The following is a 25,233-nucleotide window of genomic DNA, read 5'->3' on the forward strand; positions in this document are numbered from 1 at the left end:
TTATGATTAAATAAAAGCTATCAAAAGAAAGAGTAGTGACTTGGGAAGTTAGGATATATAGCAATGAGTAGTATACATTACAATTGTAAGCTTAAGATAGGATTCTACAAATCACACGGTTTAGTGTCTTTTTGAATTAAAGTAGAACTCATTTACTCAACTAATTATATTTGACCCAGCTTAGAACCCCTAGACAATTATAGGTTATTTTGTATATCATAGTCCAGGTCGCACTAACATCACTCGAAAGTCTTTTATTTTTTCGTAAGAGATTCTAATATCACTCGAAAGTCTTATTTTTTCCGTAAGATTGTTACTATTTTTTTCCGTAAGATTGTTATACCATAATATTTCCTTAACTCGAAAAATAAGCTCCATAACTCGAAAAATTGTAAAAATGATATGGGTTAACTCAAAATTACCTTTTTCAGCGGAAGTATATGAAAATTTATTTCGCTATACCCTGAACTTTTTATTGTGCTTGAAATAACCAAAGATTTAATCGCATATCAAACCTTATATTGTACCTGAAATTAATAGATTGCACAATTAATACTTTAGATAAACTATACTATAAGAGTATGAGACAATATGATCATAAGGCAATAAGCAAGCAATCACATCCTCCTACTACTAAGAGAATAAAAATTCTCTTAGCTTTCCCTCCAAAAAACATCTAGCTAAATAAGGTAACAAGTAAATTTTTTTTCCATTACATTATTATCTTTTCAATTAATTTATTCTTATAATTAAACTTTAATCTTTTAATTAAAATTCATATTTATGAATTTTTCATTAAAACTAGTTGTTGCACCGCGCCCTATCCCAATTTGGTTGAATGCTAAGCGGAAGTAAGTTGGCAATTTAACAATCAAAAGGAGCGTGGTATAGCAAGCACAAAATTTTTACAAAACTGCGTAAATGCTTTAAAACGCAATGGCTAATGCAAAATAATTATAGCATAGGAGGCCTTTTTATACAAACAGACTTAAAACTGAGATTATAATACGAAACAATTATACAAACGCTGATGAACTAATAAATAACACACTTGTTGAGCTTTGCTCTCATGAATCCTCCGTGAATAGAAAAAAATGAGTTCAGTTAGTGAGAAATAATCTAAGACAGTACCCATATCTAAATTAAAATGAGTATAAAATGAGTCAAGCTCAGATTGGCACTTGAATATCTATTTAACTATGTCCAAAACTCTACCCGAGTCTGAGTATGAACAGACCCTACCTCTTCAGCGTATCACTGACAGCAACCATCACCCACTTACCTGTCAATTCAATTGCCTGCTTCGCTTCCCAAAAATGCATTGATCACATCAATGCGGTACATCAGAAGGTGGCAAAAAGAGGAACAAAAGGAACAAGACACCAAAATCCTCACCTGAACATCACTCAATTCAATACGCCGGAGAAACTTGGTTAGAGCTTTTTTCCCTCACATAAAAAGTAATCTGAATTTCCACAAATGCTGCTTCGCATCTTTACTTAAGTCCTTGTTAGCAGGTATTTCAGAATCCTCTGTATTGTTGTAGAAATAGAGACATAAATAATTTAATTATCTAGAAAGGCGTGATTTGTAACACACTGCAGAAAAGAATAGTGAACTCCATGCAACCATTCCATGTGACCCAATATAAGAAGGCATAAACCAGATGTCGAAGGTGGTTCGTGTAAAGCTTATTAGTAAAGGTATGATTGTATGAAGCAAATTTAACAGAAGATTGCAATTAAAAACTATTGGATAGCAGGCCACAAGAAACTATTTGACTCTGCATTTATAAAGATGACAGTTACAACTTCCACAGATTACTTCGTGATAGCAGTCCAAACGCAAAGTACGCAGAATTTATTAGATTTCAAACTCACTTCCTTTCATTGGAGCTTGGCTTCAACTCCTGATCAATAATAGCACGACTGAAGCTCCTATTAAGCTTTATCCGCTTATGCTCTGAAGGATTTATCTTTCCCACCTCTAGGTCCCAGATAGTAACAAGTTCATTTGGGTCGATTGGGGATGGTACGGAAATAGCCTACACACAAGGCCAGAGTATTCAAGTAAATAAAGCCGTCTAAATAGGGTTTGTGAAATAACCATTTTGCCATAATACATGACAAGTAACAAATAGCTTACACATCACAACTCCCCTCACTCGAATCTAGGGACCTAAAAGCTAGTTAGATATTTCAATAAGAATATAAACCTTGGACCATTGAAACCTTATGACAGATCTACCAATTCGTATTATGGAATTAAAGAACATTTAATCACCTTCCCAGGAGCAGAGAAGGAAGTGATCTGTCAGCTTTTTCCCTACCCAATCTAAGTTTCTGCTGTTTAGTTCTAAGTTGTTTTTTGCTGTTAAATAGAAGAATGGTGTCAAGATTCAAGTACAAATCTTGGAAAAATATGGTTAAGAAAATCTTAAACATCTATGCAAAAATAGAGGATTTTACAATTACTTGCAGATTATTATAACCCTGTAATTTCATTTCACAACAAATTACGAAGAGTAAGCAGTTAATTAGACTCTATTTAGAGAATATTCTCTCTACTATATAATATAATCGATTCTTTTATAGACTCATCACTTGAATTCGAGGAGGACCAGAGTTGGAAAATCAACTACAAATAAAAATAATTGAATCAACTCCAAAATTGAAAGGTCTAAAGAAAACTGACTTGCATATTATTACCTACCGGCTACAACCCAATGTCGTAGCTATACGCTCACATAGTCCCATTCGTAAAAATCATTATTAGATATCAAGTCATACCATAAAGAAATACCTGATCGACTGCTTTGAGTGCTTTCAGCAATGAAACCTGATCTGGAGTCCAATATCCTCCCCCTTCAGCACCAACAACTGACATCACATACCAAAATTCCAAATATTTAACCTCTTAAATAACAAATGAAAGTTATTAAAAATCAGAAATAAAGAAAATGAGAAAGATCAATGAATTGATAGAGTTAATTGGAAGTGAACAAAGAAACATAGGCTAACGATAGTTGCTGAAGACCGCCAATCCCATTTGTTAATGAAGACCACTTTCACTTCCATTATAATTTTGAAACTTAAAACGGCTTTTCACTTTCATCCTTTTAGAGTCCAAACTGTTCTAGAGGGATATATTCTCAATCTATTGCTTACTACAAAAGCCAAAGAAACCAAAAGTAACAGCAAGAGGGTTAAGCGAAGAGATAGAGCTGTAATTCACGAAATGCACCGTTTTGAGCTGTTAATTTCGTATATACCCGTTTTACCACTATAATATACTTACAACTATCCTTAAAAATTTTGGTAATTTTCCAAATGAAACTAAACATGCATCGCACTGCGCTGACCCATCATATTATGGGCCAGAATCACCTCAAAGAGTATGGGAATTAAAAAGAAAACACCTCAAATTTAACTGGTATCATGTTCTTAAACTCACAAGTGTTCGAAAATTTTACATTAATCATCCGTTCGATGGTTCATAACGTCACCCTGAAGTACAAAAGAGTAGAAATATAGGAGAATTAAATTCATTGTAGTTCTCAATTTTACGTATTTCATCACAATCCAGCACATTAAAACTGGCCTCTATAACGAAAATAGACAGTGACTACTATTAAGATGCTGAAGAAACCAATCCCAAAGTTCTCGACAAAACAAAAGGCAAGTATTGTATCAGAGATAAAATCGATTTGTTTAGTTCCAACAAACTTCACTTACATAGTTTCAGTGGTAAAGTGACCTCGGTGTAAAATGTTTAATTGCTAAGCGACAAAGTTGGTGGCCTCAACATTTATTGTTGTTTGGAAAGCAAGTCAAGTAAATTTACAATAAAACAATTCATATTAGAATGCGAGCATGGAATATGGCCCTGCTCATCTAACTTAATGCTCAAAGACAATATGAGCTACCCCTATTTCACTCTAGAAAAGTATATTAATATCTGTTTGGGCTAAAAATAGCATAATAAGGACGGCCCACTTAATAAAATAAAAGGTTATGGGAGGAGTAATAAGGAGGAAGGAAGCCCGTAATAGGGAAAAGGAGAAACAAAAGGAGAAACGGGCTGAAAGAAGATCAGGGGCCCATCGTAGAAGGCGTCCGGATTAAGGAAAGAGAAGTTAGGGAGAGGTTAGGGAGAAGTTAGGGAGATCAGGGAGAATTGGAAAAGGCGGCCGAGTTTGGAAAGAGTTCTTATGGAAATTATATTCCCTTTCCATAATCAAAGTAGGACATATCTAGGGTTCTTACCCTATAAATAGCCAAGGAAGCAAATCAAGAAGGACATTCACACATTCACATTCAAGTACACATAAACACCACGGCATTAGCATATTATTATACTCAAATATACATCCGTCCAAGATCTTGCAGGCCAGACGCCTAGTGCCAGCAGGATTAGCTTTGCGCCTCAATTGTAATTATCCTCCTATTCAAGTATAGTGCAATATTCGGCAGGGTACCGTCTCTCCCGCGGTTGTTTTCATATTGGGTTTTCTTCGTCACCAAATCTCACGTGTCAATTTACATTACGCGCTCTATTTATTTACTAACATACGAACGATCATGCAATCAACCAACGAGTAAGACCGCATTGACCTTAATCAATCAACTCGGTAAAAAATACCTAAACAGTTTGGCGCCCACCGTGGGGCATTGTGGTCGTCAATCGTTGATACTCTAGATACACAATGGAAAAACAAGCATCGGACGCCGTGTCAGGGAGCAGACAACCATCGCCACCACCGCCCTCTACTCAAAATCCAACATCAACAGTGGTTACACAGGCTCCCGGACACACGTCAAGAATCATACCTACAACAAAAACCTCTCTACCTCCTAGGACTCCTGCTGTCACGACCCAAGGCAGACCAGATAAGGGAGCAGAAAGTTCAAGCCTCACCCCGCCACCTAGTCCCACACAAATCTTACTCACCGGCGTAGAAAATCTTCAGAAAGCCATGGAAAACATGAGAGAAGACCAGAGGAAAGCTGAAGCAAGAAAAAGGGACAGGAAGCTCTGGGCACAAATAGACATCCTGAAACAATGATGCCACACCCCAAAGAAGGCGGGGCGTGGGAAGGTCTCCACTAGTAGATCCGACGCAGGGGCATCGTAGCGAGAATCCACTTCGACGATACCGATCGAATCGGTAACCAGATTGGATATGTTCACAATACCATCGATGGAAGAATAACCCCACAAGGGCCGGGATACCTCACGCCGGATAATCGCCGCGGCTAGCCGTGTGGAAGCACAAGCGTGGTGGCATCCCGATCAGCGACCCGCCCCATGATCGACCGACACACGGGAGCGGGATCCGAGTCAAACCAACAAATGGATCGGCAACAGGGGATAGTCGTTACAACGACTCCTCTAGCAAATGGGAACACATCGTAACCTTCAAGAGCTCGGATCGGAGGCAATATATTGAACCAAAGAAAAAATGACAAAGCGGACCCCATTCAAGCAAAGATAACAAATCAAAGAAGATTGAGTTAAAAGAAATACCGAGCAGGGTCCCGGATTGCCACCCCACTCGAGGAAGCAAAGATTAGACAAGCCTATGCCGACTCACCATTCGTGGACACCATATCCATCACGGCCATGCCAAAGGGATTCACAAATCCAAATATGCCCCTCTTCGACGGCACAACAGATCCCTTTGATCATATAAGCCACAAGCTTGAGAAAATGATGACGAAAGAATGTGTAGGCAAGTCGAGGAGGCTCGCATGTGCAAATGGTTTGGGTCCACCCTAACAGACCAAGACTTCGATGGTTTGTGAGCACGCCTGATAGATCGATATCTACATTTCTTGAATTGGTGAACGCATTTACTCAACAATTCGCAAGCAAAAAAACCACGAAGCACGCGGGAGATGCGTACGAGAATCGTCCGGGGGGGAGAGAGCATTGGAGAATACAATACTAGGTTCAACAATGAGAAGGTAGCGATGACGAGAGTGCGATGTCTCAACGGTGTAGAAGCCTTGAAGAGACCTCCACCACGACTCCGACCTATACAAGCGCTAACTATGCATCCCGCCATAGTTTCGAGGCGATGCAGGAGAAGGTAGCTGGCCGCGCAATCAGTTGGAGGAAGATATCCTAGCGAGCCATCTTACTAAGCACGCCAAGTATTTCTAAGAGTACCTCGGTAGTGGAGAAATCGGGAAGAAAGCAAACCACCAAAGAAGAAGGATGAGAGGTATAGACCATATGGAAGGAGTCAGTCAGAATCGAGAAAAATCAAGCAACTCCCCACACTGGCGAGTATGGATTCACCACGGTATTGGGGGAATCTTAAAGGCACTCGGGAGATGGGAGATGGAGTCGGTGGCCCAACCCACCGAGTAGGAGAGCAAGCGTGGAGAAAGGATAGCAAGAAGAAGTGTGAGTTCCACCGTGATATTGGGCACAACACCGAGGATTGCTACACATTACGAAGAGAGATCAAGCGCCTGTACGAACAAGGAAAGCTGAGCCACCTATTACCACGTGGGGCAAGCAAAGAAGATAAGGTAGGCTCGCCAAGCCTACAAACCCACCCACATGCACCAAAATCATAAACGTGATAACAAAGCGGCTCGGACTTAAGCGGGCCGACATACTCGGCAGACTAAAAGACGTGCCACCGAGACCAAAGGAGACAGGCTAGCCAATTCTTGCAGAATTTCTCATAGTGACCTACCAGCGGTCAGCTTTGATGAAGGAGATACATACGACGAGCGAGAACATCACGACGCACTTATTATCACCTTATCAATGACCAATTGCACAGTCAGGAAGGTCTTGGTAGATACATGAAGCTCGGTCAACCTGATTATGCTGAAAACTATAGAAAACATGGGATTTAGCGAGAAGGATTTGCAGAAGAAGACTATTCCGCTACTAGGCTTCAGTGGAGAAACAGCCAGCTCGTTGGGCGAGATAGTCATCCCAATCTATGTGGGAGGAGTCAACAAGCAAGTCAGGTACCTGGTTATAGACGGCCCCTCCACCTACAACGTCATCTTGGGAAGACCATGATTGCAGCAGATGAAAGCAGTCCCCTCAACATATCACCAGTGTATAAAGTTCCCCACACCATGGGGAGTAGAAACAATAAGAGGAGATCAGGAGGAAGCTAGAGGCTGCTATAAGAAGGCACTTAAGTGCACTGCCAGCCCTCCCGCATAACAATTAAAGAAGCAGCCTATCCAGGACGAATACATCGAACCCCCCAGCAGAAGAACTGGATCAAATCAACCTGGACAAGTTGCACCCAGAAAGAACCGTGCTCATTGGAGCAGGATGCACATGAAGCTTAAGACATCAACTAGTCAAGTTCTTACAGGATAACATGGATTATTTTGCGTGGTCACATGATGACATGATAGGAATAGATCCGTCCATCATAACGCATAAGCTTAGTGTGGACCCAAAGTGTAAACCCATCCAGCAGAGAAGAAGAAAGTTTGCAGCGGAAAGAAACAAAGTGATCAACCAAGAGGTAGATAATGGGTAGCAAAGAAAATAAGAGAAGTAAAATATCCGAAACGACCGTAATCTAACGTAGTGGTGGTGCCAAAGAAGAATGGAAAGTGGAGAGTATGTGTGGACTTCACCGACCTCAACAAATCATGCCTTAAAGATCCATTCCCCGCCTCATATTGATTGAACGGTGGACGCAACACCGGATGGACATGAGATCCGACATTCCGGACGCGCGTGGAGTGGATACAATCAGATTAAGATGGGTCCTGCAGATCAAGAGAAGACGGCATTCATGTCCGAAAGAGGAATATATTGCTATAACGTCACGCCATTCTACTAAAGAACGCAGCTCCACATATCAAAGGTCAAGTTAACCGAATGTTCAAAGAGCGAGATAGGAAGAACAATGGAGGTGTATATTGATGACATGGTGGTGAAATCGGAGAAGGCCAAAGATCACATGCGGCATCCGGCGCGAAACATTCAAGACCCTCGGGGAATACAAAATGAAGCTAAACCCATCTAAATGCACCTTCGGAGTATCTTCGGCAAATTCTTAGGCTATATTGTAACTCAAAGAGGGATAGAAGCCAAAGATCGAGCGGATCAAAGTCGTCTTACAACTAGAATCACCGAAAAGCCTAAGGATGTTCAAAGACTATTTGGAAAGGTAGCGACCAAAAGGTTCATTTCAAGATTTTCGGATAAATGCAGTCGTTTTTTACGACATACTAAGGAAAAGCCGATTGAATGGACCTCGAGCACGAGCAAGCCTTCAGAGAGTCGAAACACTACCTCGCTGAGCCCCGCCATCCGTCGGCCGCCGGCCGGCCGGGGAATCACTATTCCTATACCTCGGACGTCACGGAGGTGGGCAGTGAGTCTTGTCCTGGTCGAGAGCAGAAAAAAGAGAGGCTTGATACTACGTGAGCAAGTCTCTGCTAACGGCAGAGATCAGATACACATCTCTTGAAAAATTAGTACTAGCATTGGTAGTAGCATCTCGCAAACTGCGCCCCTATTTTGAGTCCCACATCATACATGTCGTGACCAACTACCCGCTAAAATCTATCATGAGGAAGCCTGAACTATCAGGCAGAATGTCAAAATGGTTTGTACGCCTCAGTGGGTACGATATCCAAGATAACCCCGTAACAACAATCAAATCGCAAGCACTTTGGCCGACTTCGTGTCGGACTTCATTGACCATCCGTAATCCGGTAGATACGGAGATCCTCACCTTAGAGGGAAGCAAGGAGACAGAAGTCTGGCAGATGCATATTGACGGAGCCTCCAACCAAATGGGGGCAGGTGATACCGCCGTTTCAGTACCAAAAATAAATACCTAACTACTACTAACAGAAGTCAGCGGTAAGTAGGGTCGATCTCCACAGGGAGGCGGTCACTATCTACTTGTCTATTCGGTCTGTCTAAGTCACAAGTTGGGGGTTTTGAGTTGTTTGACTAAACTAAATAAGATAAAGCAAGAGAAATAAAAATGAGAGGAATTAACAAGCAAGGGAGAGAGGACTAGGATTTCGGGTCATCAATGAACGTCAGTTAATCGCAGTTAAGGTCACAAATCAGTTGATGTGTCGGTCTAAGGGGCAATGAATATCTTCTTTCGGTCTCAATTTGCCCTAAAATGTTATTAGCTTAACTTTCGCCCTCACTAAAGCATCCTATTGTTCACTGTGGGTCTCACCCCTTCCAACCTTTCGGTCCAGGTCAAGGTTTACCAAAGTTAAATAGGCTAATTGTGTCGACTCAACTAGCAGGATATAATTATAGCAGTGATTAACAACATAGACTAAAACAACAACGACAAATCTATAAACCTAATCAGCAATTAACAACACTCCATTCACTACCCTAATCCTAGCAGAGAAATTAGCTAGACATAAATAAGGAAAGAGCAAGAACGAAAAATAAAGGAATAAACAACATCATAAATTAAAAATAAAGTAAAGGAAGAAAAAGAGTAAGGAAAGGAATTACTGATTAAGAGATCCGGAAAAGAAAGGAACAGAGAACAGTGGAAAACAGAAGAAAAGTAGTGTATGTAGTGTTGGGAGAGTGAGAGATGACGTCCCCCCTTCCTATTTATATGAGAAATAGGATTTTATTTAACCTAATGACGGATTAAAGCTAAAAAGGCCCGAGCCCAATAGAAACCACTCGATCGAGTGATTTTAAACTACTCGATCGAGTAAAATAAAGCTTAAACCACTCGATCGAATAGAAAATCTACTCGATCGAGTAAAACTTAAAATGCAACTACTCGTTCGAGTAGAAAAAGGACTCGATCGAACATAATTGTACTCGATCGAGTACTTTCCAGCGCACAATTTCCTGCTTTGCGCACTGAATTTCAAACGGCTGCCATTTCTTCGTTACTTGGACAAATAGGGCGATTCCGGTGGCGTTGGAAAGCTAAGAGGACAAGCTTTCATCTCCCATTATAGTCATATGAAGATATGTTGTAAAACTCGAGATATGGCTCTCCAAAGTAGGCACTAGCAATTTGAAGTTCTTCCTTTGCTCGCCTAGCTATCTTTCTTCTTTGCGCATCTCAAAATAGCTACATTCCCGCTCCAAATTCACTCTTCCTCCAAATGCATGCTAAACGGACGGTAAAAGGCTCGATTTCACTATTTTCTGCTTTATTCCTGCAAATAAGACAAAACAAACCAAAGTAGCATATTCGGGGCATTTCGTAGCATAAAACTACGATAATAGCATAGAAATACGTGCATAAAAAGGCCTAAAAGGACTATATAAAATGCACGTATCAGCAGGTGTGGGATTAATCCTACGATCACCACAGGGAGACCTGATAGCGCAAGCAGTAAGATGTGAATTCAAGGCAACCAACAATGAAACAAAATACGAGGCCTTGATATTGGGAATGAAGCTAGCTCTGGAGTTAGGGGTCAGGCACCTGCACATATCCAGTGACTCTTTGCTAATAGTCAACCACGTAAATGATGAGTTCATAGCCAGAGACTCAAAGATGATTGCATACTTGAAAATAGCGAAGGAATTAAAACAAAAATTCGCAACTTCGCAAGCTTAGCGATTCCCGAGAGATCGAGAATGTGGAAGCGGACGCCTTGGTCGGGGGCAACATTTAAACCAACGAGCTATCCAAAGATTCTAATAGCACACATGCCGGAGCCTTCTATCCAGAAGAGCGGATGAAGTAAACAAAGGAGAACTGGAGGATCCACGAGAATGGAGAAGGAGCCCGTGCGATTCTGAGAGGAAGGTGAGAGCTCACATCACCGATCAATCATATGAGCAGCGAGGATGGCGTACACCTTACCTAGACCGGCTCGTCACACATAACAAGTTGTCGACGACAAGAAAGAAGTGAGAGCTTTCGGAGTGAAGGCCTCTGTGTTTATACTCATTGATGATATATTATTCAGAGAATCACTAATGTGCCCCTACTTACTGACTGGACAAGAAAGAAGGGCAGATCAGACATACGCTCTTCACAATGGCGAATGTGGAAACCATGCAGGGGGCAAGAGTCCGGCAAATAAAGCCCTCAGCAAGGATACTGCGGCTTACAATGAAGGCACGCAAATGTGACGCTGGCGCGCTCATCACCAATGATCCATCACCACAGAACCCCGCACCCTATCATTTCTCCCTGGCCATTCATGGCGTGGGCATGGACATAGTAGGACCTCCGCCACGAGCCATAGGAAGCGAACCCGGATCTTCGGCAATGACGACTACTTCTCCCAGTGGATAGAGGCGAAGCATTCACGAAGTAAAAGATAAGCGTGTCATTTCGTTTATAAAACGAAATATCATTTGCGAGTTTGGTATCCCATCGAAATCATATATGACAATGGCTCACAATTCATCTCCAACGATACCGAGGGATACTGTGCCAGGTGGAACATCACCCTAAAAAGTCGCACTAGGACTCCAAAGTCCAACGGCAAAGTGAATCCAAAGAACAAAATCATCATGGACAATCCGAGAAGGAGGTTACGGGAGTTAGGAGGAAAGTGGGCGGATGAATGGTGCCACTAGTATTATGGTCGGACGAACGACACCAAAGATAAGAATGTGTCAAACACCCTTCCTTCACTGGTGTTTGGCGCGGAAGCGATCATTCCGTTAGAAGTTCTAGTTCCCACTCACGGGTATGAAAATATGACGGGGAACCGAACAACGAGAGATGATCGAAGCCTGGAGACATTGACGAGTGCGAGCAAGCGCAAAAATCCGTCTGGTCGCCTACAAACAAACGATCGTGGCTAGGAGTTATAACAAGAATGTGAAAGTCGAGGCTCCAGAGGTAGGAGACATGGTTCTCGAGAAGTGTTTCAAAACACCAAGAATCGAAAAGGGCAAATTCACCTACAAATGGGAAGGACCATACCAGGTAGAAGGAGTTGTTGGCCATGGTGCATCAGATCGATGACTATGGACGGTCAAATCATATAACGCCCATGGAACATACTTCACTCGAAGATATATTATTTTTAATAATAAGTAGACTTTAGCTTTCAGAATGGTGTACTATGAAAAGCCAAATCATTTATAAAGTTAAAATAAAAATCCGGTAGTAGGCATACTGCCAATTTCACTTTATTTTCTGGTGTCTCTAGCTCTTTTAAAACTTTAAACTACTATTAGATGGTGTGGTGCAGCGGCGCCACGGGTCCACAATTGCTGCAGTACCCATGAGATGGCGAAGTACTTCACATCATTTTAATAGATTTTCTTATTTTCGTGCTTCTCTAAGTACATCACTTTGAATCCTAGTGTCTATGGTACTTTGAAAGGATGTCTCAGCAGACTCTCAATCGCCAACGCGGGGTGACAAGGCACATGACACTCCAACATGCCTAACCTATTTTCTCCACAAGGAGCACCCTTACAAAGCGGATTTGTGGAACATACGAAAGGAGCCTGGTTGTGACTAAACACGCTTACCCGGCTACCCCCGATACCACCCCCGGACGTAGCTCGCACTAATCGCAATTAATCGGGCCCAAAGATGCATGCACACGAACATGGAACGTAGGGATATCTGCGCTACCAAAATCTGCAGTCGTCCCATTGGTCCTAGAATGACGATAAACTTGCCTAAATTACGCCCTGTTGGCTTTAAACGTGATGAACACACCTTGCGTCATGAACAAGGTTAAGTAGTCCAAAATGCAGATAGGCCTAAATCACCATCCATCGGTGCCGACACAACAATGCTAGCTTAGTCCGGATCGGCCTTTTCGGTGACAGCCGGGTCTAAATCGACCTCTTAGGTTGACACGACCACTCCTCCTTACATTACTAAGATATGCCTAAATCACCATCAAAGCCGACACAGCGACTAGTGGTCATAACGTCGGCCTTTTCGGGATGACGGGACTCGCCTAAATCGATCAGCGGCCGACACGGCAAACTTCCTAAACTAGGGAAAATAAATAACAAGCACACGATATGTAGGCTAAAACCTTGCCAAACTATGACAAGGGGCATTCCAAAACATGGCCCAAAATACGGCCCAAAGTTTAACCGCCACCTTGGCGGAGCAACCACAAAAGAGAGTTTTAAAAACTTACAAGTCTGCCACCTTTGGGCCGGATCGCCAAAAATTCATCAAAACATAAAAATACTTAATTATCGGTCACATTAATGACCTCTACCCGGCACCTCCTCCGCTCGCCGACCTCCCGTTTGTGTACCGCACGGCTTGCACATCCTCGGCCACCATAACTTCCCGAGCTTCATCGGCAAAGCATCCTAGGACATTCCGGCGTCACCCCCAAAGTAGCTTGCTCACCCAATGCGGGAGAATTCACCTCCCCAACTTCGAGGCATCGGCGCAAGCAGAGTTGGGTGGGGTAGATCATCTCCACCGCTTCTCCTCCTCCTCCTCTATAGCTTCTTTGGTGGGAGCCTCCTCAAGAGCAAAGACGCATCCCGCCGATTTTTCCCCCCCGGGTAGCATAGGCAACAACGTTGGTGGCCAGGAGATCGGCTCGTTGATCTTCTCATCGAGCGCTTGAGGAGTTAGAGAAAGTGTTCGCACACCGCTGAGTGCGAGCCGGTGATCGCCCCCTCCTTGACTTCTTCTTGGTGACGAAGCTCGGTCTTGACTCCACCACACGCTCCTTCAGGATCGGCCGGCTGCTGCGCTAAATCGGCAATAGTCCCCTTGACTCCTGGTTTTTGACGTTGGTAGCACGGGCCGGGTGGTCCGCACTATGTTGATCATCTTCCTATTATAGAGTCGGTTGGAGGGCTCGTCTGGGGTCAAGAAAGTCGAACTCAAAGAAGAGGAATCCAAGCAAAAGCAAACAAACGGTATAAAATGAAGAGTATTTACCATGAAGGTATTGTGCACGTCGTTCTCAGCCATCTCCTCCGGGGAGAACTCGAAAATGTCTCCTTCGAGAGGAGGGAAGAGCGGTGGTCGATCTCGCCAAGATGGCACCTTGTCCACATTCCCAAAACCCCTGGGAAATAAGCGGTAATGCCTCCATTTGGATGAAGCACGAGGACTCGGCAAGAGGAATAGGCGGATGACGAGACAACGGGTCAACCTCCAAGGGCTCGGGTGCGGCAGCAGAATCGGAAAACGTAGAAGGAGTCCGGAAGGAAGCGGAGGAGCACTCCTCTTGGAGGCGGATGCCACATCGTGGTGGCGGAAGGTCTCTTCCTTTTGGCGCTTTGGAGGATGATTTCTAAAGGATCAACTTTGAACCTGCAAGCAGATGTAGTCTCAGACGACAAGATACTTAGAACATCAGGAGAAACAGCATGCGAATTAAAATGGTTGTGGAAGTCTTACTAGAAGACATCCGTGAGCCGGCGAGGAGGGTTGGAGGAGGAAGCGGTGAAAAACCGGGAGGCGGAGTCCGGAACTTTCTCTCGATTCGGAGATATCTTTGAACAATTTCTTTGCGCAGGGGATCTTAGCACCAATGCGGGTCGGGTCACGGGGCTGCATGAAGACGATGAAGTAAGCTAGTAAGCGGCGAGATAAAATAAATCGGTGTGACGGGAAGGCTACTTACTCGAAGTTAGAACCCATTTCTCGAAGATGTAATCGGCGGGAGGTGGATGGAGTCCTTCCTCACAAAGAAGAAGTCCTCAAACCATTTTCTCATCATGGGATTTGGACACGTGTTTGAAGGAGCCTCTCCACGACCCGGAATGAGAATTGACCCCGCCCGGGGATCGATGTTGTACATATGGGCTAGATCGCCCGAGTGACGGAGTTTACCGGTGTTCGACCGGCGGCCAGAGAGTAGAGAAGAACCCTCCAGATGGTAGGAGAAATTTGTGCCATGGCGAAGTTGTTGGTAAAGATGAAGTCTTGGATGAGTTTAGGAAAAGGAAAACGGAGGCCGTATCTAAATGGGTACAGATAAAAACCAACCCACCCCGGACGAAGGGCGTCAGCTTCTGTCCCGGTTCAGGGATGGCAATGTCCACCCCGTCACCAAGACCAAGCAGACTCTTAATCATAGGAATGTTGGCCGGAGTCAAAGCAGAGTCACAGTCGTGGGGATGTTTAAAGAGCCCCCGAGAAGGAAAGGTTGGGTCAAGATTACGGTCAGCGGGTGTGGAGGTTGATGAAGATTGTCGAGTTTTACCCATGGCGAAGAAAGAGAAAATGGAAATTAAAGAAGAAAAAGAGGAAGAATACCTGATGAGAGTATCAATGGAGGGTGGAACAGTGAAGCCGGCGGGGTAGAAGAAAAGGAAGGTTGAGGGTTTAGAGAGAAGGAGATTTTTTGAAATGATTTGAAGTTAATGGAAACTGAAAGGCGGAGGTTGGGGTTATAAAGAAGAGAGAGGGAAAAAGGGTGCGAGAAAAGAGGAATAGGGCGGCTGACGTGATGGATTGCATGAGGAGTGTAAAAGACGGCTTAGGGTTTTGGCATTCGATTACGTAAATTTCTTGCTCGACACCTTAAAGCGTACTTCAAAAGAAATTTGGGGCAAACTATTTGGGCTAAAAATAGCATAATAAGGAAGGCCCACTTAATAAAATAAAAGGTTATGGGAGGAGTAATAAGGAGGAAGGAAGCCCGTAATAGGGAAAAGGAGAAACGGGCTGAAAGAAGATCAGGGGCCCATTGTAGAAGGCGTCCAGATTAAGGAAAGAGAAGTTAGGGAGATCAGGGAGAATTGGGAAAGGCGGCCGAGTTTGGAAAGAGTTCTTATGGAAGTTATATTCCCTTTCCATAATCAAAGTAGGACATATCTAGGGTTCTTACCCTATAAATAGCCAAGGAAGCAAATCAAGAAGGACATTCACACATTCACATTCAAGTACACATCAACACCACGACATTAGCATATTATTATACTCAAATATACATCCGTCCAAGATCTTGCAGGCCAGACGCCTAGTGCCAGCAGGATTAGCTTTGCGCCTCAATTGTAATCATCCTCCTATTCAAGTATAGTGCAATATTCGCCAGGGTACCGTCCCTCCCGCGGTTGTTCCCACATTGGGTTTTCCGCGTCACCAAATCTCACGTGTCAATTTACATTACGCGCTCTATTTATTTACTAACATACGAACGATCATGCAATCAACCAACGAGTAAGACCGCATTGACCTTAATCAATCAACTCGGTAAAAAATACCTAAACAATATCTAAGTAATACCTTGTACATCAATGCAACGACACTCCCGAAGTTTCTGGCAAGAATTGTATTAACCGAAGTACTAAAATTAGGACAACTCACATATATGTGGAACTATAGCCACTTCTTTTCATATAACATCAGAACAATGAAAAAATAGGTGTACAACATAGTTCATACTTACATTTTCCATATATAAGATATTTATCGAGAAAGCCATTTTTGAGCCTTTCCAATTCGGGCGAGCCAGGTCTTGCAATAAGAATTCTGAAATTGCAACCAAACACAAAAATCACAAGGTTTATAAACAAATATAATCATGACCGAAATTAGCTTGCTTAAGACGCGAAAACAGAAACACGCAGCTAGCTATTCTTTCTTGTTTAATGAACAGACATCAATTGAATTATTAGCGAGGCTTTGATGAGATGGTCTCTTATAAAGAGAAGCTCAAAATCTTGGTGTATTTAAAATATGGTTATCTCATTTCTATAATCTTGTCTTACAAAAAGGAACTGGAGGCAGCCATTAACTCTAAGTTGCCCTTATATAAACTATAAAGGTTGTCAAGTGGAGTTGTTTACTTTGACCTAGCTACATGTTTTAGAAAATAGAAGGCGCCACTGAGTGTCGCATATGATAAAAAAAGAGACATTACTACATGGGCCAATCTATATCATGCCACTAAAAAATACTACTGTACTAAACCAAACGCAAAAGCTTTACCTCCCTTTCCTTCTCAATTTCCCCTGAACAGGTGCTTTTGTTACTTATGGGATTTGCATTTAGTTCAAGAATCGCTTGTATATTTTTTTCCAAGATAATTTCCTTTTCGTTCATTACCAAGAACAGACTGTAATCGAGTACACAAGCTAACTATTAAAGCAAAGTTAAAAAGCTTTATATTTCGCATAATTGCATAAGACTAAATTAACATATAAAGAATCACTTGTACTTTTTTTTCCAAGATTGTCACCTCGCCCACTACCAAGAACGGATTGTAATGAAGTACACATGCTAACTCTAGAGCAAAGGCCAATGTTTTACCCTACCATGTTCCGTAACTCAGATTAAACACTGACGCCTTATTTAGGAGTACCAGAAAGGCATGGTGCCCGCGCCCGACATTCATTTTATTTACGACCAAATCAACTTCTACTCCGTGGAAGGTCTTAAAACTTGGTGTGAATCTATTTTAAAAATGGTTAAACTCTATAAGGTTGGGCAGTAAACATGGTGGCTCCTCCTCCTCCTCCTCCTCCTCCTCCTCCTCCTCCTCCTCCTCCTCCTCTCATCTTTCCCCCTCCTCCACACCTAACAATGATTTCATATTTACTAAGCTAATACTAATGCATGAATTAGCATGATTTGATCAGGCGAAGATACTGGAATATTAAGAGTGAAAGAAAAAGGAGAGGGTAGGATGACTAACCTGAAAGCTCAGCAAAGGCAAGAGAGATCCTCAACATAACGTCCTTCTTTAAGGGTAAAAAGGGGTTGCCCTCCACAAATTGAAGGTTTATAAGTCTGCAGATTCGAAATAGTTACAAATAATCACTCTTAACCAAATTAACTAAATATACTGTCGAAAATAACAGCAAATCTTGTATTCAATTAACTAAATATCAGCGTATTTGACATTCACAACTCTCATATAAGGTACTTCTCATAATATATAGACACTTTTATTTATCCATTTAGAATGCTCATAGATGAGTCTAAATAATATAGATTGTGGGTTAAAACCTCAGTCGGTGGTGTAAAAACAAAATGAACATGATACCATACTGGTATAACCATATAAATTACCCATATTTCACACGGTCGGGTGAAATTAGATTGCGTTTGGTAATCAAATTAGATTTTCTGTCAAGTTCCGTCCTGACCACCTCCAACTGCTTTTTCACAATAGTCAAAGACATCCAAGCTTGATAGCAATCATCTGTCTTGCCCTGACATTGCTGGCTCAACCCGCCTATTTTCTTTTTATATTTGGTGTCAGTTTCAGACGCTTGTCTTTCTCCTGATACCAAGAATCAACTCAGTCAGAACATTTTATTAAGTAAATTTTTCACCTTCCAAAAGTGCACCACATTCTGTCTTGACCTGAGCGACAGGAAGTTCGGTCTAACCAGCACAATGATTTCATCGGAGATACTCATGTGCCAGCTGAGAATCTATGAGTAATTCGGGATTAAGAGTTTACATTTTGGGAACTACTTTTACTGAAAATGCAAATAGCCATGTAATGTGCATCTACGCCTTATGTGAAAGGCAAACCCGTGAATCTCATCAGAGTATTAAATTAGCATAATGAATAGGAAAAAGAAATATCAGCCTGCCCTAAAAAGCTTGTTTTATGTCGCTGTTTTCCATCAATGACAGTTTCTGGCTGCAGGCAACAAAATTTGTGTGTATAAGGATAAATCAAGCTCAATAGATAGGTTAGTAAAACGATAATTGAGAACTAATATATAAACTGAAAATTCCATGTCCAAGTTACCTCCCATTTTCGGTACTCTCTAAATGCAAATTCCGCTATCAACAGCAGTTCCGAATAGACCTTTAAACCTCATGAGTAGTAGGCCATCATCCATAACATAGATTCTGAAGTCTACCGGTGGAAGTGGCTTGTTAGCTCCAACAACAGCAAACATACCAAAACGTGAAAGAACCTGCAACATTTATGAAGTTCAAGGAGTCATTATCAGTATGCCACAATTCTTTGGAAAGTCAGTGATTTATTTAGGATATAAAACTGGACATTAGACATCCAAAATCTCAATTGGCAATTCTGTACAATTGTCAAACCAACAACAATGGGAGAACAATGCAAATCTAAAAAACGGCATGCTGTTGTTGCTAATCTAAATTATTTATTATATGTTATAAACCGCATCTATGTCAAATGTCATACAAATATTAGATTCATCATAATCTCTGATAACAATGGTAACTTCATTCCCCTTTTTAAACACCTTTTTATACAACCATCTTGCATAACATTTCGCTTGATTTAATCGTTACAACTCAGATTAAAAATAATACCTGGGATAACAAATCTGAATCTACCTTCAAAGCATAATGAACTAAGGTAACATAAAATACGTGAAGGAGTAGTTGTCATCAACAAAAACACATTTCTAGGCGGGTCATTACGGGTTATGGTAATTTCGGGGGTATGTTGGCAGTAGGGTCAGTCAGGTTATTTTGGTCTTTTGGGTATGTTTCTTGATATGGGCTTGTTTGGGGTGGCATAATCAAGTTTATCTTTTCGGTTACCAAGGATGGTTTATGTCAAATTAGCCTTGCTAGGTCTGGATGTATAACGACAAAGAGGGCAGACCTTAAGAAAACCGGGGTCCATGGGTTTTTAGTTACCCTGCTTCTGTGCCATCTACTTAGAAGAATTATTGATAGTGTTCTTCACATTCTCTTATTCCACACTTTTTCGTATCCTCTTCCTACCTCCTCCCTTTCCCTTCCTTCTTCCCTCTCTCCCCAGTCCCCACAGATACAAAGGCTGACACAACAACATTCACAGACAAGTCAATCATGTCAACAGGATTGATCACTGGTTCAATTGTCACTGATTCTAGAAGTTCAAGATAGTTTTAACATTTTTTTCCGATTTTAAGTAGCCGCGGTGTCATCTAATGCAATAAAAACGATATCTTGCGCGTGAAAAAGGGTAGGCCTGGTTTACCAGAAGCATTTCTCTGTAGTTAAAAGGCTTGTCAGAAAGAATTTGCATTCTAGATCCGAAAACAAAAAGCCAACACTACTATGTGCATCTAAGATATGAATGCTTGCGCAGGAAAAAGGGTAGAGTTGTACATGATTAAGGATAATATTTACATACTTCAGCCAAGTAGTACATCTTCTTCTCTAAGTTGTTCTCCATTGAAACTTGAGGATAGGAGGAGTAGCCTCTTTCTGCTGATTCTCTGATTAAACCATGATAAAAAGGCAATCGAGAGAATCAAACACATTAGAAATGTCTTATAGACCAATTCAAATGATCACATCCATTGCATTACCAGTATTTCCAACACTTGATACTTGATTTTCTGTGCTTTGATATATTCGACACCGCTGAATGAACCATATATGGAAAGGGCTATTCTTGAATCCCATCCGAATTCTGAGTTATCCCTATATATATGTAAAGAGCGTATCAGTCAGCAACTCAACAGTCTAACACCTTAACCTAACATGCTATAGAATTGAATAAGGAAATGAAAATAACTTAAAAGTTTCTGCAAAATATGATCAAGAGAAGCAACACATTCAGATCCTATTGTCGGATAGTGTGACAGTCACATCGTCTCTATCTCTGGTAAGGTCACTTCCTACAGTCTTGGACAAGTAAGACGTCAAAAGGTAGCCAGAGATGAACAGCCTAAACTGGGAACATAATCACTCAAGCATTCTTTCATTGTGTAAGTTTCAAAGTGGTATCATCTTTAGTAGAAAAGACAAAATAGTGACACCAAGTCAAATTTACAAGAGATCACGAACAATTATAACACAAGAGTCTGATAAGAAATTGATGTAGTTAATTTAGTGATGAATGTTCTCTGAACTATAATACATATTATAATGCATGCCATGTTTCCCTTAAGTATTTATATATAATGAGTGTCGTGTTTAATTTGATTAAATAATACTCCCTCCTATTCTAAATAACTCTCCCTATTTCCTTTTTCGTCTATTCACAATAATCTCCCTATTTCCTTATTTGGCAAACTTTTATACTTATTTTAATCACCCCACCCCACAACAATACCCCACAATACTCATACTTTATCTTATTTTAATCACCTTACCCCACAACAATACTTATTTTAATCACACAATACCTTCCCTCTCTCCAATCTCCTACCCCACTACAATACTTTACCATATAATACTCCCCTCCCATAAATCCCGTGCCCTCCATGAAAGGGGAGGGTTATTAAGAATAGGAGGGAGTATATAACCATTTAGTTTAATCAAATTAAACTAAACGATTGTATATAAACTAAACTTATGGTTTACTCAAATTAGTTTGCTAACATTATTTAATTTGCTAGCGTTATTTATCATGTAATACACATTAGGTGATATAACTAACGTTATTTAATTAAATAATTTCACATCCTCATCTGTGATGTTATAGGTGCCCGCTGAGTTGTTGCAGAAATTAACTCGGGATTCACATACGAAATCACTTGACGTACATGAGAATCCAAAAAAGGTTAGTGTTAATGGATGTCGGTTGATGTTGGATCCTAGCTTCTGACATTGTTTTGATACTAAAAGTAATGCGCGAGGTTTGAGATGATAAACTGTCTCCGTATGCTAGAATACTCTTGTGCTTGCAGTTTTGTTCATATGCTTCTCGCAACACCATAAATAGCTTGGCTAAGCCATATGCCCATTACCATTCTAGGATTACAACAGCCTAAGTATGTACTACCCAGCTGGTGGTTACCCGTACTACTAAGGAGGTATGAGCAATAGCGAGTTTAGTCACAGTACTGTTGTTAATTCCAAAATAACACAGATGCCCAAATCCCTAAACTGTAATGCGATCAGGCAAGAACTAACTTCACTTAAAAACATCAAAAACCTATATGCAAAGGCGTAGAAGAGAACGGAAACATCAGAGACCGAACACAAATATAAGATTGTAAATATCTTTTACCACTATACTGAAAAACACAAATTTTCAGTCATGTACCAACCCCTGATAAAAAAAACAAAAAAAATTATACCAACTCATAATAGAAACACCAAAATAACCTAGAAATTGATTAAAATTGGAATAATAGCATGATCGTAATTGTTCTCTTAGACATGCAAAGGTTTAGAATAGAATGGAAAAATATAGGCAGTTTTGTAAAAAAAATTGTGCTCGTTCCACCATCTATAAATATATTTATATATAATGGACGACGCTCCTTTCTATTGATATATTGCCGACTTATTTCCGCTTAGCATTCTGATCGCATGTACAACAATTTATGCTACTATTGCTAGCACACACAGAGTAATGGAGGGAAAATTCAGTCAGAAAAAATGCAACCCTCAACATATCAATTCTCGAAAATGATGTGTTACATTGATATACTCAAAAATGACTTAATACAAACAAACAAATTGACGTAGCATGGTCGTCAGTCAAAAATTCAGTTAGAAGAAATGCAATGCTAGACCTATAAAAGTTCTCGAAAATGCTGGTACTACATCCACACATATATATGACCCTTCACACAAATGAAAAGATTAATATTGTGGTCGTTAATGACTATACATAATGATTAAAGTTCATTTTTTTTAATCATGTAGCAGCTCATAACCTATTAATTCTTTGAAATGCCATGTTAATTCGACACACAAACAAATGATTAGTCGTACAAATGAACAGGTTGATATAGCATGCTTGTCAGTTTAAAATGATCTACGTGCAGTTCAGTGACTTCAGTTAGACAGTCTTTGCTCATTAAGTCAGTATACCAATGCTGATTGGGAGGTTGGCAGCTTGCATTACACTTGTACAGTTATGCATCTTAAACTCACGTCAATAAGATTGCATCTTCCTTTTCTTGTCTATATGGAGTAACTAACACATATTCCCTCCGTCTCAATAATTTGTTTACCTTTGATTAAAACACCCTCAGCTAAAAAGAAAAAAGTAAAAGGCTATCTCTACACAACAAAACCCACTCAATCCCAACCATCCATCATCATATAAGGTGATCCATCAGTAATACAAAATAACAATAAGATGGCTTTTTAAACCGCCAATACAAATTTCATACAGTATTATAGAGAGACTTTACATATGCGATAAATCATTATAAGAGGTAGCCAAGAGCTTAGCAGTTTCTCTCAGGGTATTAAAATTAAGCTAGTCACGACACCATATCAAAGCCGATTTGTGAAGGTTTTAAAGGAAAAAAATGGCTTTCAGAATGCTAGTCAGTATATTTTACCTAATAATTTAGAACTTTCTCATAGACTGCACTAAGATTAGTAAAACCTCCTTAACTAATTTTTTTTTCTTACACCGTGGATGTTGATGGAATATAGATGAACCCTAATCACAATACACTCTAATCAACCTTTCAAGATACCCCGTCAACCTAAACAAACAACCGAAAATAAGCGAGTATATACTATTAGGAGTCGGATTATTATTGTACTGGGCTTAGTCCAACACCGTCTCATATTGGCGATTAAGATTAATATGCTCTACCATTCTATTATTTTGAGCTCAAGCTCCATGTCCAAGCTAATCTCGAGCCATCCAGCCCATATCTCAGACTAAGTTTACACAGTTTTAAACCCATTTATTCTAGTACAACTTAGAACCACGACAAACAGCACAAGCTTCTCATAGGTGATAACAATCGTCAAACTATCATGTTCAAGCAAAAGAAAAAAGACGTGTCAAGGCGTTTCCCGAAGGCGTTCTAAATTTAGTTTGGACTTTGGAGAATTAGCCCGTGGGAAATAAGGGTTTTGAGCAAGATATTCCTGACATAAACATCGTTGATCTTGTTGATGTATTGAGAATACCTTTTTTTTCTACAAATGATTGACATCATTCATCTTGTAGAATGTAGATACTTTATTCTATGATGGTATTCAATTTCGTGCCATTTTTCTGGTCAATAACAGATTCAAGGGATTCATCCTTAATCCAGAAAATAAAATTACCCCAAAAAATATTGCATGCGATCAATTTATAAACAAAAAAAGCCCCAAATTACTGCATGCAATCAATTTAAACCCAAAAACAAAATCCTAAATTTAACTCGCAATCAATAATCAACGGAATTCAATTCGTGATCGCCTTTGTTATCCTTAACTCACAATCAACAATCCACCTCAATGGAAAAAAAAATCACAAGAACGAACAAGGCATCTTACCTGCTATGTTCGTATCAGACGAATTCAATTCGTGATCGCCATTATTGTCTAACTCACAAACCAACAATCCACCTCAGTTGTTAACACCATTGTTGCCGATCTGATAGGTGAGCTGCTTCCTTGAAAAAAATAAAGAGGAATTATGGTGATTGTTGGAGAGAAGAAAAGAAAAAAAGAAAGGGAAACTGTAACAAAAAGAGAATACGCATAGAAGCAAGAATGGAAGTGGGTAAAATGGGCAGAAGAAAATGAAAGGGAGGGTAAAATGGGTAGAAGAGTACAAAAGTACTGTGCTGGAACAGTAACCCAAGTTTGGGTTTTTTAAAGAGTGTGGATTCATAATTTATTATGCAATTATTTTCATTTCCAAAATATAATTCTTTATATGTTACACTCTAAAATTACGGAAACCTACTTCTTATGTAGTCTTTAACATAATTATTGTCATCACTTACACCTTAAAATTACGTAAATTTGTTTCCTATATTATCCTTCATCAGTTACTCTCTAAATATGATGTATATTTTAAAGGACGTAACAACTCTAATGTATTTTTTTAATTAAAAGAAATATATTAGTCTACTTATTCGTAAATCCTCTTTTTAAGTGCGTGGTATACTGTTTCTACCTGTTTTTTTATAAGGTTTATATGCGTTTTATTAGATTACATTTTTACATCACTTAATTGAAATTTAATGTCATAAATTAGTTTCATAAAATGATATAGCATTATAGAGTTAATTTTTATAGTAAAGTAATATAAAAATGGTTTAAGACAAAAATAAATAAACTTTTATTTTCTACCTCCTACTAAGATTATATTAGTACATTATAACATTAAAGTTACAGTTAATTTATGCAATTAATTTAATGAAAATGTCTCTTTATAAAACAAAACTAAAAAATACCGTGCTGTAGCACGAGAATCTACACTAGTTATAAGTAAAAACAATAATACGCACAATCAAAATCACAACAAAGTTCATCCTAAATCAAAGAAAATAAACCAAAAAATAAAGAAGGATATGGCTGTTATAAAGTTGGTTTCTTTTGTACGTCTAACATAAGGGCTTTTATACATGTGCTGAAGTTGTTGAAGCCATGTAAAACTCATTTTATTATTCAGAGAATTAATTAATTATTTAATTAATTAATTTTTTTACTTGATGAAAATCCAAACAATGAAA

At 40.1% G+C, this 25,233-nt stretch overlaps 1 protein-coding gene across 6 annotated transcripts; it reads right to left on the reverse strand.

The window, feature by feature from the left end:
* LOC141639822 (uncharacterized) lies at positions 1-24,298 on the reverse strand. 6 transcript variants are annotated; one of them, XR_012542689.1, is made up of 10 exons: positions 24,047-24,298; positions 19,989-20,281; positions 18,630-18,801; positions 17,936-18,149; positions 17,559-17,653; positions 16,311-16,393; positions 2,803-2,879; positions 1,881-2,044; positions 1,396-1,532; positions 1-527 (listed from the first exon to the last, which is right to left on the reverse strand). XR_012542689.1 is itself a non-coding variant. In XM_074448864.1 (8 exons), the coding sequence occupies exons 3-7, from the start codon at positions 18,634-18,636 to the stop codon at positions 2,826-2,828; spliced, it is 453 nt and encodes a 150-aa protein (XP_074304965.1). In that variant the 5' UTR covers positions 18,637-18,801; positions 19,989-20,281; positions 24,047-24,298; the 3' UTR covers positions 903-1,532; positions 2,803-2,825. The 6 variants fall into 6 exon arrangements, 1 of the variants encoding a protein (XP_074304965.1); XR_012542687.1 differs by lacking the exon at positions 1-527 and adding an exon at positions 903-1,298; XR_012542688.1 differs by lacking the exon at positions 1-527 and adding an exon at positions 903-1,301.
* Positions 24,299-25,233: the final 935 nt, after the last annotated feature.

The sequence above is a fragment of the Silene latifolia genome, unplaced genomic scaffold, assembly GCF_048544455.1.
Source record: "Silene latifolia isolate original U9 population unplaced genomic scaffold, ASM4854445v1 scaffold_57, whole genome shotgun sequence".
In the NCBI taxonomy this organism is placed as follows: Eukaryota; Viridiplantae; Streptophyta; class Magnoliopsida; order Caryophyllales; family Caryophyllaceae; genus Silene; species Silene latifolia.

Coding starts and splice junctions, on each gene's coding strand:
- LOC141639822 (XM_074448864.1), bottom strand. Junction 17,654..17,935: donor CCCGACCGTGTGAAATATGG/GTAATTTATATG, acceptor TCGAATCTGCAG/ACTTATAAACCTTCAATTTG. Junction 16,394..17,558: donor TGCCTTTGCTGAGCTTTCAG/GTTAGTCATCCT, acceptor TTGCAATTTCAG/AATTCTTATTGCAAGACCTG.